At 40.2% G+C, this 16,034-nt stretch overlaps 1 protein-coding gene across 1 annotated transcript in view; it reads right to left on the reverse strand.

Moving 5' to 3' along the window:
* The window catches only part of SERAC1 (serine active site containing 1), a 78,332-nt gene that overhangs the window by 35,246 nt on the left and 27,052 nt on the right, over positions 1-16,034 (reverse strand). The window contains exons 2-5 of the mRNA XM_057740004.1: positions 8,134-8,187; positions 6,370-6,461; positions 3,725-3,761; positions 1,298-1,434 (exon numbers count right to left, since the gene is read on the reverse strand). Coding sequence (XP_057595987.1) covers positions 1,298-1,434; positions 3,725-3,761; positions 6,370-6,460 — 265 coding nt within the window. The 5' untranslated portion in view covers position 6,461; positions 8,134-8,187. The remainder of the gene's footprint in view (positions 1-1,297; positions 1,435-3,724; positions 3,762-6,369; positions 6,462-8,133; positions 8,188-16,034) is intronic.

Below are 16,034 nucleotides of genomic sequence, written 5' to 3' on the forward strand. Positions count from 1 at the left end.
AACTTGGTTCTCACAGGGTTTGGTGACTCAGAGTTAGCTCAACCTATTTTATTAATATTGTGTTTTAAATATTCATTTTTTTATTTTTTATAGTTCTTTGCTTCCAGTTTTACTGAGATACAATTGACATACAGCTCAGTATAAGCTTAAGGTGCACAGCGTAGTGATCTGACTTACACATATCATGAAATGATAACCATGAGTTTAGTGAACATCCACCACCTCATATGGGTACAAAATAAAGGAAAAGAAAAAACTTTTTTCCTTGTGATGAGAATTCTTAGGATTCACTCTCTTAACAGCTTTCATATATAACAGATAGCAGTTGCAGATTATATTTATTAATGATGTACATTACATCCTTAGTACCGATTTATCTTATAACTGGAAGTTTGTACATCTTGACCACCCTCATCCAATTCCGTCCCCCCACATGCACCGCCTCTGGTAACCACAAACCTGATCGCTTTTTCTATGAGTTTGTTTGTCTTTGAAGCATAACTGACCTATAACACTGTTAGTTCCTCGTACACAGCATAGTGATTCCATATTTCTATGCATTTCAAAATGATCACCATGCTAAGTGCAGTTATCATCTGTCACCACACAAAGGTACTGCATAAATATTCGCCATGTTCCCCACACTGTACACTTCATATCCGTAACATTTATTTTGTAACTAGAAGTTTATACCTCTTAATTTCCCTCACCTATTTCTCTCCTCCCCTCTACCCCTATGCCCCCAGCAACCACCTGTTTGTTCTCTGTATAAATGATTCTGTTTGTTTCGTTATGTTTATTCATGTTTTATTTTTAGATTCCACATATAAGTGAAATCACATAGCATTTGTCTTTCTCTGACTTATTTTACTCAGCATAATACCCTCTGGGTTTATCCACGTTGCTGCAAACGGCAAGGTTTCATTCCCTTGTATGGCTGAGTAATATTTCAGTGTGTGTGTGTTGGGGGGGGTGAGTATGGGTGTGTATATATATATATCACATCTTTTTTATCCATTCATCTACTGATGGGCACTTAGGTTGCTTTCATATCTTGGCTATTGTAAATAATGCTGCAGTGAACAGAGGGGTGCATAATCTTTTAGAATTTTCTTCGGATAAATACCCAGGAGTGGAATTGATGATTCTACTGTAGTTCTAGTTTTAATTTTTTAAGGAATCTCAATACTGTTTTCCATAGTGTTTGTACCAATTTACATTCCTAAATACTCACTTTTAAATTCAATAACTAGCTTCCATTTTTCACAAAGATAGGTTTACTTTACCATAAACTTACCATGATTTTCTCTTTTATCTAAAGAAACTGTGTGCACGTATATATATGACTTCATTTTTTCTCTTTCTACCACTTGCATATCTAATGTCAAAGACTTCTTCAAGGCCAGAACTTCATATGTAATAAATAAAGAACCTCTTAAAAAGAAACAAAAAATTCAACATAAATATATGATCTAAATATAACACAGGAGCCACTCTTTTTTATTAAGCTATTTGTAGAACTTTATCTTTTTTACTGGGAAACATAATGTATATACAGTAATGTGCACATAACACACATTATACATACATATGTATAAATGTATACACACCCTTCAGTTTACAAATAATAATAAATACTTGCATTACCATACCCAGGCAAAAAACAAAACATTAACAGTACCCAGAAGCCCACAATGCATCCCTCCCTGACCCTGACCCACTCTCTCATCTCTATAGCCAATTATTATTCTGGCTCTTATTATAATAACATCCTTGCTATTCTTCATAGTTCACCACCTAAACATGAACCTTTAAATAACAGGGCTTAGTTGTGTCTGTCTGTGAACTTCACAGGAATGGAATCACACTGTATGTATTCTTTAGTTCAGCCTTCTGTTTGTGAGATTCATCCACGTTGTTACATGTATCTGGAGTTTACGCATTTATATTTTCACATGGCATTTGATTCATCCATTGTACAGCTATACTACAACTTATTCTACCACAGACGGGCATTTAGGGAATTTCTATCGATAGTTTGAGTCTATTACAAACAATACTGTGTGCATCTACACTGTATGCATGTGCATGTTCCTCTAGGATACATATCTAGAAGTAAAATTACAGACTTTCTGAAAGTATATATACTGTTCAACTTTACTAGATAATGCCAAAATGTTTTTTTTAAAGATTAGCCAATATGTACTCCTTATCACCAGCATATGAAAATTTCTCCTCTCCTAAGAGTTATACCTAAAATCAAATATTAAAAGTGAAATACAGGGAATTTCCTGGTGGTCCAGTGGTTAGGACTCTGTGCTTTCACTGCCAAGAGCCTGGGCTCAATATTTTAAAATCAATTATTAAAAGTGAAATACAGAGAATTCCCTGCTGGTCCAGTGGTTAAGACTCCGTGCTTTCACTGCTGAGGTCCCCAGTTCAATCTCTGATTGGGGCACTAAGATCCCATAAGCCATATGGCGCAGCCAAATAAAGGAAAGAAAAAAAAAAATCTAGAAAGAAAAAAAAAGTGAAATACAATGTTGTATATTCTAAAATGAAGGATTTTCCCCCTAATCAGATTGACCTACACATTCCCTAAATCCAGACAAAAAGGCTGCACTCTGTCTGGATTCAGAGCTTAGAAACAACAGTTATATGAAAGCTTTTTCTGAGCTTCCCAAGCTAAAGCAAAAAGAAGTAAGACAGAAAGGCCACACACTGGCCAGCACCAGAAGAATAGAGAGAAAGCTCTCAGGAATCGTCACCTGTCCGGGGGAATCTATCTGAGCAGCCAAAAAGAACAAATCTATTCAGTATTTTTATCATGCTTTCCATGAAAGACAAAATTCTTTACTAGAAACTGTGATTAATTTTCACTACATTCCTGAATATAACTGTGATATAAACAAAGACACCGCATTATAGAAAAGAATATACATTTATTTTTTGCCTGGAATGAGTTAAAGGAAAAAATCATCTAAATATGTTTTGTCTTACCTTACAATGTCATGGGAAAATGTACGTATTTGGATAAAATGCAAATATATCTCCTTTATCATTTTAGCATCTAAGAGTTGATTTTATACTTATACTAATGAAAAAGAATATTATTAACAAAAACACTAGAACAGCATTAGACATACACTTAACATATATATCCCCTGCCCCCTCAAAAAAAGAAAGAAAAGAGAATGAAAAAGAACAATTTTGGGGAAGACAGTTGCTCCATTCACAAAGCATGTGCCTCTGAAACAGCATGAGATGGGAGTGTCAATCCACTGGTTTTCTACATCAACCTCAATTTCCTTTCATAAGAGCTTTATGGTGACTTAAAGGATGTTCAAAAATAATTTTGACTATAGTTGATTTTTTTACCATCTTCACCTTCTTTGTAACAAAAGATGTGATTTCAGGTGTGTGAAAGCTCATTAGTGAGCGCCTGCTCTGTATATGCCAAGTGCCTTCCTCAGAGAAACAGTGCCAGGTGGGTAGAATTCCCATCATACACTTGGATCCAAGAGAAAACACTCCTCAGGAGTTAAAGTAACTAGATCAAGACAACACTGAAGTGATAAAACCAGTCATTAACCAGTGATGAATCCACATGGTTATAGATTCCAAAACCTATATCCTTTCACTACCGCAGTCTATCTGTAAATCACTTCCGTTGAGATTTCAAACAGTAGTATAATGAAGACAATATTTCTCAGTTGACACTTACCCCAAAATAAGTGATCCAGTAAACTTTATTATATTTCCTTCAAAAAGAAAGGAAAAAAATCAATGTGATTAATTTTTAAATCGTGATAGTGTAAGTCTCTACCTCTGTCATACATAATCAGATATGATCCGAAGTTATTGATATTTTTCCATTAATATAATCATTTCCTATCAACACATGGCTTCCTATTCCCAGCTACAAAAAAATGAACCAATAAGCACTGAGTCCAAAATGTAATCTACAAGTCATACTAATTCTCCGCTTCCTCTACCTCTTACTCTGCCATCCTCCACCAAATCAGTAAGAGACCCTCGTTTTGCTGCACTACTGATACTGCCAGGCATACGGTGCTTCCACTGAATGCAATGTCCAGGGAGCTAACTGCCCTTCTGACTTTTTTAGTTCACAATCAATTAAATAAAAGATTCTCTCTATCACTACCTAAGACCACATTAAAGGATTATGTTTGTTAAGTGAGACACAAAATGATTCTTCCCAAAGTAATTACGTTATAATTGATGGTTAAGTGCCATATATAGGTAGTCCCATTTAAAATATGTTACATTCTACAAGTTTATTTATAATTTTTTTGTTTAGAACTTGGAAAAACTTTTTTTTAATATTAAAAAAAAAGTCCTAGTGGCAGACACAGCTAGCTGCCTATAGAATACACATAAGCCCCTTAATCCTCACTAACACAACCTGATTACTATCTAAAGATATTCAAATTCCCAGCCTCCTCTGCAGCTAGGGCTGGCTGTGCAACACAGCTGTAGCCAATATATATACATACACACACATATACAGATGTCTACATAAACATATAGATATAGATGGAAGTCTATAGGGAGAGATCCCTCCCCAAATAAAAAGACAAAGCCTCATAACCTGGCTTTTGGCCTTTCTGTCTTCTTGATGTCCTGGGTTTAGCAACAATCTTATGACCATGAGGACAATAAGATAATAGAGTAGGAAGATGGGAGAACTGCTAAACTGTGAAATCTGCCCTAGATTGTCTCCATCTTGACTTCCTGTTATGTAAGAAAAACAAAAACCTTACTAATTTAAGCCATTATAGTCAAGTTTCTGTTACATGCACTGGATACAATGTTAACTAATATACTACCCACGATGGTTAGGTACTGCAGGCAGCCCACAAAAACGTATGTAATCTAAAATTTGTTGGATGTATAGAGGCAGCCCTTTGTTCAGACCTCCAATTTATGCTGCCAAGAACACATTTCTCTTCCTTACTGAGGGATAAGGAACTTTCCTCCATCAATCTCCCTATGCATCAGCCAAGGGAGATGGACATTCCTCCCAAACACTAGGACTCAGTGGTTCCAGAACAGGAAAGAGGACAGTTCCATAAAATCTGCAGGGATGAGATCAAAAGTTGTGACACACAGAGCTTCTTGACTGTGCAACCCCTTTGGGACCTTTTTCATTCCAAGATGGCTTCCTGGACTTCCCTGGGAGCAGCCAGTTTGTTTCCTCCTATACTGCTACCATCTGTTTCTTTCTACCAGGATGTTTCTTTTTCACTAAACCCTGGAAACAGAATACAGACGCTCAGTCTTTTCTCCTACCCTAAATTATTTTTACTACTCTTCAGTATGTTCTGCTAGAAATAATGAGAGAAGAAAAGCTCCCTTCTCTGTCCCACTCCTCTTTTTATTTTTAAAATACAAATTCACAGGGACTTCCCTGGTGGCGCAGGTGGTTAAGAATCTACCTGCCAATGCAGGGGACATGGGTTTGATCCCTGGTTTGGGAAGATTCCATGTCCATGGAGCAACTAAGCCCGTGCGCCACAACTACTGAGCCTGCACTCTAGAGCCCATGTGCCACAACTACTGAAGCCCGAGTGCCTAGAGCCTGTGCTCTGCAACGAGAAATCACTGCACTGAGAAGCCAGCGCACTGCAATTTACAGTAGCCCCCACTCACTGCAACTAGAGAAAGCCCATGTGCAGCAACAAAGACCCAATGCAATCAATACATTTATTAAAATAAAATACAAAATCACAGAATTTTCTAGATGAAAAGGATCTATCCTAAAAGCTGATCTCTCTTAAAGATCAAAAGGAACCTCCATGAGGACAGAGACTTCATCTTATTCAATATGGTATCCTCAGGGCCAAGTATTAGTACCTGGCACATAGTAGAATAAATGAAAGATGGCCTAGACAATATTCTCATCTTACAAATAAAGATTATTAATAAATAACATAAATAAAGATTTACAAATAAAGACCGTAAATTAGTGCTAGATCCTAAGTTCCTGTAGGGCAAGCAAAACATTTTCCTGGCTCACCACTGAATTCCCAAAACCTAATACATGTGCCTGGGACCACGTTTTATAGAAGTTTAATAAATAACTGCTTAATAAGAATGCAGTGACACTTGTATTTAGAAGGATGAGTATGAATCTGACAGGAAACATAGGGGAGGGAAAAGATTCCCAAGAAAAGGGAGTATGCATGGCTCTCTCTGGGCCTACAAATTTGGGGTGAACCTTTAGTAAAGAAAAGACATAACTTTGTGATTTATCATGGATTAAATAAGTTTTGTGGACCACCCTGGAGACTTAACCACAGTTCTATCACTGTTTGTACAAGAAGGTGTTGTTTAAACGGTACTCACTGATCTCTCTCCAGCATGTGTTGCTTTTTGGCAGAGGAGCTGAGGTTCCCATTCTTCTGCAACAGATGATGCAATAAGCAGCCAGGGACATTCTGTGTGTTTAGAACAATTATAACAAATTCAATTTAGCGTGTAATTAAAAACGTGTCTTTTAACGATAAGAACATGTCACAATCACAGCTGATTGGCCAGAGTGGGAGGATCAAGATGGCGGAGTAGGAGGACGTGCGCTCACTCCCTCTTGCAAGAGCACCAGAATTACAACTAACTGCTGAACAATCATCCACAGAAAGACACTGGAACTCACCAAAAAAGACACCCCACATCCAGAGACAAAGGAGAAGCTGCAATGAGACGGCAGGAGGGGCGCAATCGCGTCAAAATCAAATCCCATAAATGCTGGGTAGGTGACTCACAAACTGGAGAACAGTTATACTGCAGAAGTCCACCCACTAAAGTAAGGATTCTGAGACCCACGTCAGGCTTCCTAACCTGAGAGTCCAGCAACGGGAGGAGGAATCCCCAGAGAATCAGACTTTGAAAGCCAGAGGGATTGGATTGCAGGAACTCCACAGGACTGGGGAAAACAGAGACTCCACTCTTGGAGGGCACACAAAAAAGTGTGCTCACTAGGACCCAGGGGGAAGGAGCAGTGACCCCATAGGAGACTGAACCAGACCTACCTGCTGGTGTTGGAGGATTGCCTGCAGAGGTGGGGGGCAGCTGTGGCTCACCGAGGAGACAGGGGCACTGGCGGCAGGGGTCCCTGGAAGTGCTTATTGGCGTAAGCCCTCCCAGAGTCTGCCATTAGCTCCACCAAAGAGCCTGTAAGCTCCAGTGCTAGGTAGCCTGAGGCCAAACAACCAACAAGGTGTGAACACAGCCCCACCCACTGGCAGACAAGCAGATTAAAGTTTTACTGAGCTCTGCCCACCAAATCAGATTAAAGTCTTACTGAGCTCCACCCACCCAGCCAAACCCACCATCAGTCCCTCCCATCAGGAAGCACCCACGAGCCTCCTAGATAGCTTCCTCCACAAGAGGGCAGACAGCACAATCAAGCAGTATCAGCAGTATTTCGTCTTGTGGAACTGATAACCACAGAAAGATAGAGAAAATGAAAAGGCAAAAGACTTTGTACCAGATGAAGGGACAAGATAAAACACCAGAAAAACAACTAAATGAAGGGGAGATAGGCACCCTTCCAGAAAAATAATTCAGAATAATGATAGTGAAGATGATCCAGGACTTTGAAAAAAGACTGGATGCAAAGATCAAAAAGTTTACCAAAGACCTAGAAGAATTAAAGAGCAAACAGAGATATGCAACACAATAACTGAAATGAAAAATACACTAGAAGGAACCAATAGCAGATTAACTGAGGCAGAAGGGTGAATAAGTGACCTGGAAGACAGAATGGTGATAACCACTGATGCAGAAAAGTAAAAAGAATGAAAAGAACTGAAGACAGCCTAAGAGACCTCTGGGACAATGTTAAAGGCACCAACATTCACATTATAGGGGTCCCAGAAGGAGAAGAGAGAGAGAAAGGACCCGAGAAAATATTGGAAGAGGTTATAGTTGAAAACTTCCCTAACATGGGAAAGGAAAAAGCTACCCAAGTCCAGGAAGTGGAGAGAGCCCCAGGCAGGATAAACCCAAGGAGAAACGCGCCAAGACATATAGTAGTCAAATTAACAAAAATTAAAGACAGAGAAAAGTTAAATTTAAAGCAGACTTATTAGAATAGTATTTGGCTAGTACCTCGATGATTATTCTTCAAACTGTGTCCAATTGTGAACAATGATTAGCAGGAAACTGGAAAAGAGATTATTAATCAGAATATCAATATAGGAATCAAAAAAATTTAATGCCTTTAAAAATATATACATGCATATAGATAGATATTTATATTTATCTTTGGTGACTGAAGTCCCTACAGAAATGAAAAGCAGCTCTGAATGGAAGATATACTTAGGACCCATGGACGTGTTTAGCTTTTCTCCAACTCCTTCAAGATGGTACCCAATATCGTTTAAAATCTTTGAAATTTAATTGTTACTTGTTGGCATCCTGTCAAAGAAGGAGATGTTGCTTAACTATTTAATGACTATCCTTTTGCTCAACTATTTCATCAACTGAGTAAAGATGATCTAAATATGATGCAATGGCTTCTAAAACAACTCAGTATTCTAGAATCATAGATTGTCTTTGGATAAGACATTTCTTTCTTCTTTTTTCTTTTGCAATAAGGGAAAAGAAAGAACATGCCTTGAGGAACTCATGTGAGAAATGGTCTTTGGTTCAATACATTGAAAACTTCCGGCAGCTTTATAGGGATTAAGGGGCAATTGCTTGGTGCACATGTGTAAGAAAATGTATTAGCAATAACACGAAATAAAAAGTTAAACATTTTTTTCTTGTGATTCTAGTACATCAATTGATGACTAAGCAAACTAGTTTAGGCAACAGGTAAACTTGTAAAGGTCACTGTTTTTAAGGTCATTGTATGTTATTTTCTCACTTGTTTAAAGGTTTGCTACTACTTCTCTATGAGACATAAGGATAATGGTAAAAATGATACAAAGACAACAACAAAGTAGGTGTTTATAAAACCAGGGCAGAATGCAATGTAAACTAAGAGTTCACATATAGATTTTTACTTTAGTTACTACATGAAAACTTTTGACTAAAACAAAAATGCAGAGCAAAAAATCTACTGTTTCCTTCCATCCTGACACCTACTATGAAAGTGGTCAACTATAAAACATTATACAAATATTATTTACTATTACTGAATACTTCTCTGGCCTAAAAACCTTCACAGTATTAACTTAAACACACCACCCCCAGCAGGTTTCCCTTCCACCAAGTACTGAATATAAATCTGAGTACAGTGGAAATATACTTCCTCATCTTATTTTCCTCTAGAGTTCCTCAAATGACATCATTGCCCCTTCCAGCTTTTTCCAGAATAAACTGCTCCATTTCTAACTCTCTTTCAACTCTCTCAGCATCTTGACTATTTCCAGTTCACTGCTCTCCAGCCTCAACAAACCTTCCATCCTTGCTTTCCACGGAGTGAGCAGCCGTGGTTGTACTTCCTTCCCCACTCAGCCTCGACTCCAGCGGGCATCACTTCAGCCTCTCTCTCTACCTAGTTCCTCAACATACCAGAGCCCTCCTCTTTCTGCTATCCTGCAGCCTCAACCTGAAACATGTATTTTCTCTGTTCCTACACTTGGACAGCCAAAATGGGGGTCAGGGGAACAAAAGACGAATTGGGAGTGGGCTCCCAGAATGACTTTTGCTGCCCCCAATCAGGTCTCTTCTCATCCCCACAGTGACTGCTCTAAATAGCTACATACTCTGCCAAGCCTCCTACCCAACCTCCATCCTTTCCAAGCGATCTTGTCTCTTATTTCACTCAGAAAATTAAGACTATGGACTCCCTCAGCTTCTGCCCCCACAACTGTAATCAGGGATCAATCTTGAGAAAGCATAAGAGATCTTGAGATTGCTGGCTGCATTACAAAAACCAAAGAAGTGGCAATTAAGCATTGCCCAGGAGATCAGAAATCTGACAGATTTCAATAGGGAACAACAGAGCAGATTAGGCAACTGAAGAAGCGGCCAGAACTAAAACTCTTCTGGTCATGCTCTGATTCCAAGTGTGAACCTAACCCAACTTAGCCCGAAATACTCACCGAGGGACCTTGAGAGGTCAAGAGAATGGGGATTCAACCCTACCTGTTTGGAACCCGGAATGTGGCTAGTTAATAACCACGGGAAGGTTTTAATTCCTGAATGGAATTTAATGGAAGAAATGCTTAGCTCTATACATCAGAACACTCACTATGGGAGCGACACCACCCCATAATGGATACAAGATTTTATTCAAGGACCTAGTATGTCCAGGACTGTTCAAAGAGTTATACAAAAAAAGTGCAAGACTTGTGTTAAAAATAACACCAGAAATGGGCCTCCTCCCTCTCACATGGGGATTTGGGGGCGGGGAGGAAGCCCAGAAGAAGACTGGCAGGTAGATTTCACAGTTATGCCCAACACTAAAGAAACTTTCGTTACCTACTGGTAATGGTAGATACTTTTACAGGCTGGGTGGAAGCATTCCTGTGTCAGACAGAAAGGACTTCTAACGTAGTGAAGTCCTTACTTAAAGAAATAATTACCAGGTTTGGACTCCCCAGCTCAATTCAGAGCGACAGCAGAAGTGTTTTTGTTGCCAGTGGTACACAAGGGGTTTCAGAGCAACCTGAAATAAAATGGAATGTACATGCATCCTAGAAGACCCTAATCAACTGGGAAAACGGAGAAGATGAATTATACTTTGAAAAGGACTATAGCCAAAATCTGTCAAAAAACTAATTTAACATGGGACAAAATATTGCCAGGTGCACTGCTTAGAATCAGGGTGGCCCCTAGAATCAGACTCCAATTGAGTCCTCATGAGATACTGTACGGAAGGCCATTCCTCTATTCTGAGTGGCTAGCCAGATAAACTTCTGATCAGAAGTAAAAGAATTAGATACTATGAGGTATGTACAAACACTAGGATTGGTTTTGAATGCTATTCGTAGATTTGCCAATAAAAGGATGAAGTACCCTACAGATGTCCCCCACCAGCAGATAAAACCTGGCAAATAGGGTGCTTTTAAAAACCTGGAAATAAGTACTCCCGGAAAATCAACCCCAACCCCGGAGGGTGGGGCCTTATCAGGTTTTGCTAGTAACCATCTCTTCTGTTAAACTTGAAGATGTTAACAGAATCCACCACTTGGATCCACCACTCCCAAGTGAAGAGGCAATTCCTCTTGCCCATCACCACAATAAAGGAGAAAACTGCTGCTGAAAGCCATTAACGGATCTTAAGGTCCTCTTTAGAAGAAACAGTAGGAAAAAAGGGGATGGCTCCCTCCATTAAGGTGTGGACTGTAAGTTTTCTGTCGCTAGAGAAAAGTCACCTTGTTTGCGTACCAAAATCCTGCCTTTGTTTGATCCTGGAGGCTAGTTCTGGTTCCTTCTCAAGATAAAGTTATTTTACTCTTTCACTATAATTACACTACTCTGGAACTGAAGTACCCATTTCTGTCACACTCTAATTTAGACCTAGAAAATAATGGCAAAAATGCCAAGTACCACCTCTAGGAACAGGCCTATGTAAACACCCAGCAAAGCTTGTTAAGCATGCTGATCCAACTGGAAGCCAAAGTGGCATCTAAGCAATGGGCCACTATACTGAGGGGAGAAAGCCAGAAAGCCAAGCTTTGGAAAACCTGTGGTCCCCACCAGGCTATGGGATATTTTGAGCAGTACCTGTAATTTACACCACTGTGCCTTGACAGCCTCAGTTCCCCAGATTAATAAAAAGGGAATATGTCAGGTAGTACCACTGGCAGGCAAAGGGAACAGGAACATTTCCCAAAGACAGCATGTATTGCCTATGGGAAGCCACTGGGCTGTGGTGAATAAAGAAGCTGTGCCCCCGATTTGGACACCAGTCTCCAAGTTGATCTGCACTTTGAAAAGCAACGTTTGGTTCTGCCCTCAAACCCAGTGGAACTCAGAGACCACTCTCACTTGGCCTAGAGTAAAGACCCCCATTCAAGATAACACATGGTATATGGGAAAAGGAAAATGCTGCTGAGAAAGAACCAGTAATGAGACAGTCGTTCTATCTGATGAGTATTATAACAATAACACCTTTGGTATGAACGACACAGAATTTGGTGCAATAACAGTACAGTCAAGAAACTGTAATATTAAAAAATAAAACACATGATATCACTGATGTAGATGACTATATGTACTGGAACTGGAACTAACCCCCCCCCCCCTCCATTGTGGAACTTGAGGACAGCTGGTCTGAGGACAGATTGGAGGAAAAATCTCAACTAGTCCAACAGGTCTTGCAAGAGAATGCTAAAGAATTCCACTGAGTACAGATAATGGTAGACAAGGGAGGAAAGAGAACAGTGCAACTAACAAGAGACTATGCAAACACTGTTCAGGAATCATCGGTCGGCTTTCTCGTCTTTTCCAGTCCATAGTAAATTTTGATTACATTAAAGAAAAGGCTGCTCTCTTTCTGACAGTCATTCTCTTATTTTTTCTGCGTAAGTGTTATTGTAAGAGAAGGATACAGCAAACTAAGAAAAAAAAATGCTAATGTTAAGCCTTGGGACTTCACCTGGTCACCTCACCACCTACCAAACATAAAATTATGCGCAAGCTGGTCACATTTCCCATGACCCACTCCTTGCCCTCCCCTGAAAGCCATTACACAGTTAGAGTCTTCTGAGCATTAGCCACCTGTACTCCTTTCTTGGTACCTTGCAATAAATGCTGTACTTTCCTTCACCACACCCCAGTGTCAGTAGACTAAGTTTACTGCATGTGGGGTGAGGGGACCCAAGTTTGGTTCAGTAACATGCACTTAAAGGGCACATACAAAATCTCACACCCTCCAGGACCCAGGGTAGAAGCAGTAATTAGAAGAGAGACTGGGTCAGACCTACCTGCTGATCTTGGAGAATTTCCCACAGAGGCAGGAGGCAGCTCACCCTGGGGACACAGACACTGGCTGCAGCCATTTTGAGGAGATCATCCTTTCATGTGGACACCGCCGCTGGTAAGTGCCACTGGGAATCCTCCCTCTAGCTTATTAGCTTCAGGACCCAGCCCCACACCCACCCAACAGCCTGTAGGCACCACTACTGGCACTCCTCAGGCCAAGCAGAACATTGGGTGGGAACACAGACCCACTCACCAGCAGAGAGTTTGCCTCAAGACCCCCTGAACCCACTGCCACCACTGAACCTGGCCCTGCCCACCAGAGGGCCCAGGACCTGGCCCCACACACCAGTGCACAGGCATAAGCCCAGGGCCCTGCAGCCAGAGAACCTGGGACCCAGTTCCACCCATCAGTCGGCAGGCACCAGTTAGAGAATCCCTGCACCCAACATAAAGCCTGCTCTAGCCTAGGGACCAGCCTCACCCACCAGCAGGCAGAGAACAGCCACAGGATAACTACATCCTCCAGCCTGCAGACCCAGCCAAACCACCAGCAGGCCAGCACCAGCCCTGGAACCAGCTGGTCCCTTGCCCTGCCCACTAACAGGCCAATACAAGTTTTGGGACAACTCGGACCCACAGCCAGCTCTGTCGGGACCTGGCCCCACTCACCAGCGGTCCAACACCACCCCTTGGACCCCTGGGCTCTAGGGCCAGATGCCCAAATCCAGCTCCGCCTGCCAGTTAGCCAGAACTATCCCTGGGGGCCCCTTGCACTCTGCAGCCATTTGCCTCGTGACACAGCCCTACCAACAAGCAGCTGGCAGCCTCCACACAATGCAGGACCTGGCAACCAAATGGACAAGGGGTCAACCAAGCCTACCAAACTGCCCACAGCAGTCAACCCACCATAACAGCCCACATAGGGGGCACCCCTAGAGCATATAGCACTACTGATGAGACAGGAGTGTGTTGCTGGGATACTTAGTATGTCTCATACAGAAGGTCACTTCTCCAAGGTTGGGAAACATAACCAACCTATCAGATACACAGAAGTGAAAACAGCAAGTTAGACAAAATGAGGTGACAGAGGAACACATTCCAAACGAAGGACCAAGATAAAACCCCACAAGGAGAACTAAGAGAGGTGGAGATGGGCAATCTACCCAAGAAAGACTTCAGGGTAATGATCAAAAAGATGGTCAAAGAACTCAGGAGATGAATGGATGCACAGAGCAATAAGTTACAAGATTTTAACAAAAAGATAGAAAATATAAAGTACAACCAAAGAGAGATGAGGAATACAATAACTGAAATGAAAAAAGGAATCGACAGTCGACTAAATGATACAGAGGAACAGATCAATGAGCTGGAAGACAGAGTAGTGGAACTCCCTGATGCTGAAGAGAAAAACGAAGAAAAGAATGAAAGGAAATAAGGACAGTTTAAGAGACCTCTGACTACATGAGGTGCACTAACATTCACATATGTATAGGGTCCCAGAAGGAGAAAAGAGAGAGAAAGGGACTGAAAACATAACTGAAGACATAATAGCAGAAAACCTCCCTAACCTGGGAAAGAAAACAGACATCCAAGTCCAGGAAGCACAAAATCCCATACAGGATTAACTCAAAGAAGAACACACCAAGACACGTAATTTAAATAGCAAAAGTTAAAAATAAAGAGAAAATATTAAAAGCAGCAAGGGAAAAGCAACAAGTTACATACAAGGAAACTCCCATAAAGGTATCAACTGACTTTTCCGCAGAAACTCTGCAGGCCAGAAGGGAGTGGCATGATACATTTAAAGTGATGAAAGGGAAGAACCTGCAACTAAGATTACTCTACCTGGCAAGGCTCTTGTTCATATTTGATATAGAGATTAAAAGTTTTACAGATAAACAAAAGTTAAAAGAGTTCAGCACCACCAAAACAGCTTTACAAAAAATGTTAAACTGACTTCTCTAAGCAAAAAAGAAAAGGCCACAATTACAAACATGAAAATTACGAGAGGTAAAAGCTCACTGATAAAGACAAATACACAGCAAAGGGAGTAGATCATCCAAACACAAAGCTATAAGAAGGTTAAAAAACAAAAGTACTAATAAAATCCTCTATGTCCACAATAAACACTTAAGGGATACACAAAACAACTGGATGTAAAATATGATGTCAAAAATAGTTATCATGAGCATAGGTGAGTACAAATGCAGAGTTGATAAAATGTATTTGAAATTAAGAGATCAGCAATTTAAAACAGTCACACATATATACAGATCGCTATATATAAACCACATGGTAACCACAAACCAAAAATCTATAATACACACACACAAAAAAGAGAAAGAAATTCAAGCAAAACACTAAAGATAGTCACCAAATCATGAGAAGAGAAGAAAGGGGAAAAAAAAAGAACTACAAAAAACAAGCTAAAAACAATGAACAAAATGGCAAAAAAGACATATATATCAATAATTACTTGAAATGTAAATGAACTAAATGCTCCAATCAAAAGACACAGAGTGGCTGAGTAGATTCAAACACAAGATCCATATATATGTTGCCTACAAGAGACTCACATCAGATCTAAAGACATACACGGACTGAAAGTGAGGTGATAGAAAAATGTATTCCATGCAAACGGAAACCAAAAGAAAGTCAGGGCAACAATATTTATATCACACAAAATAGACTTTAAAACAAAGACTCTTGTAGGAGACAAAGAAGGACATTACATAATGAAAAAGGGAATCAATCCAAGAAGAACATGTAACAGTTACAAATAAATATGCACCCAACATAGGAGCACTTACATACATAAAGCAAATATTAACAGACATAAAGAGAGAAATCGACAGTAACATAATAAATAGTAGGAAACTTCAGCACCCCACTTACATCAATGGGGAGATCATCTAGAGAGAAAAATCAAAAAGGAAATACTGGCCTTAAATGACACATTACACCAGATGGACTATATATACACAACACTCCATCCAAAAGCAGAAGAATGCACATTCTTTTCAAGTGTAAGTGGAACATTCACCAGGATAGATCACATGCCAGGCCAGAAAATAAGCTTCAGTGAATTTTTTAAAACATCAAGCATCTTTTCTGACCAGAACTCTATGAGA

The sequence above is a fragment of the Hippopotamus amphibius genome, chromosome 6 (assembly GCF_030028045.1).
Source record: "Hippopotamus amphibius kiboko isolate mHipAmp2 chromosome 6, mHipAmp2.hap2, whole genome shotgun sequence".
NCBI classification, from domain to species: domain Eukaryota; kingdom Metazoa; phylum Chordata; class Mammalia; order Artiodactyla; family Hippopotamidae; genus Hippopotamus; species Hippopotamus amphibius.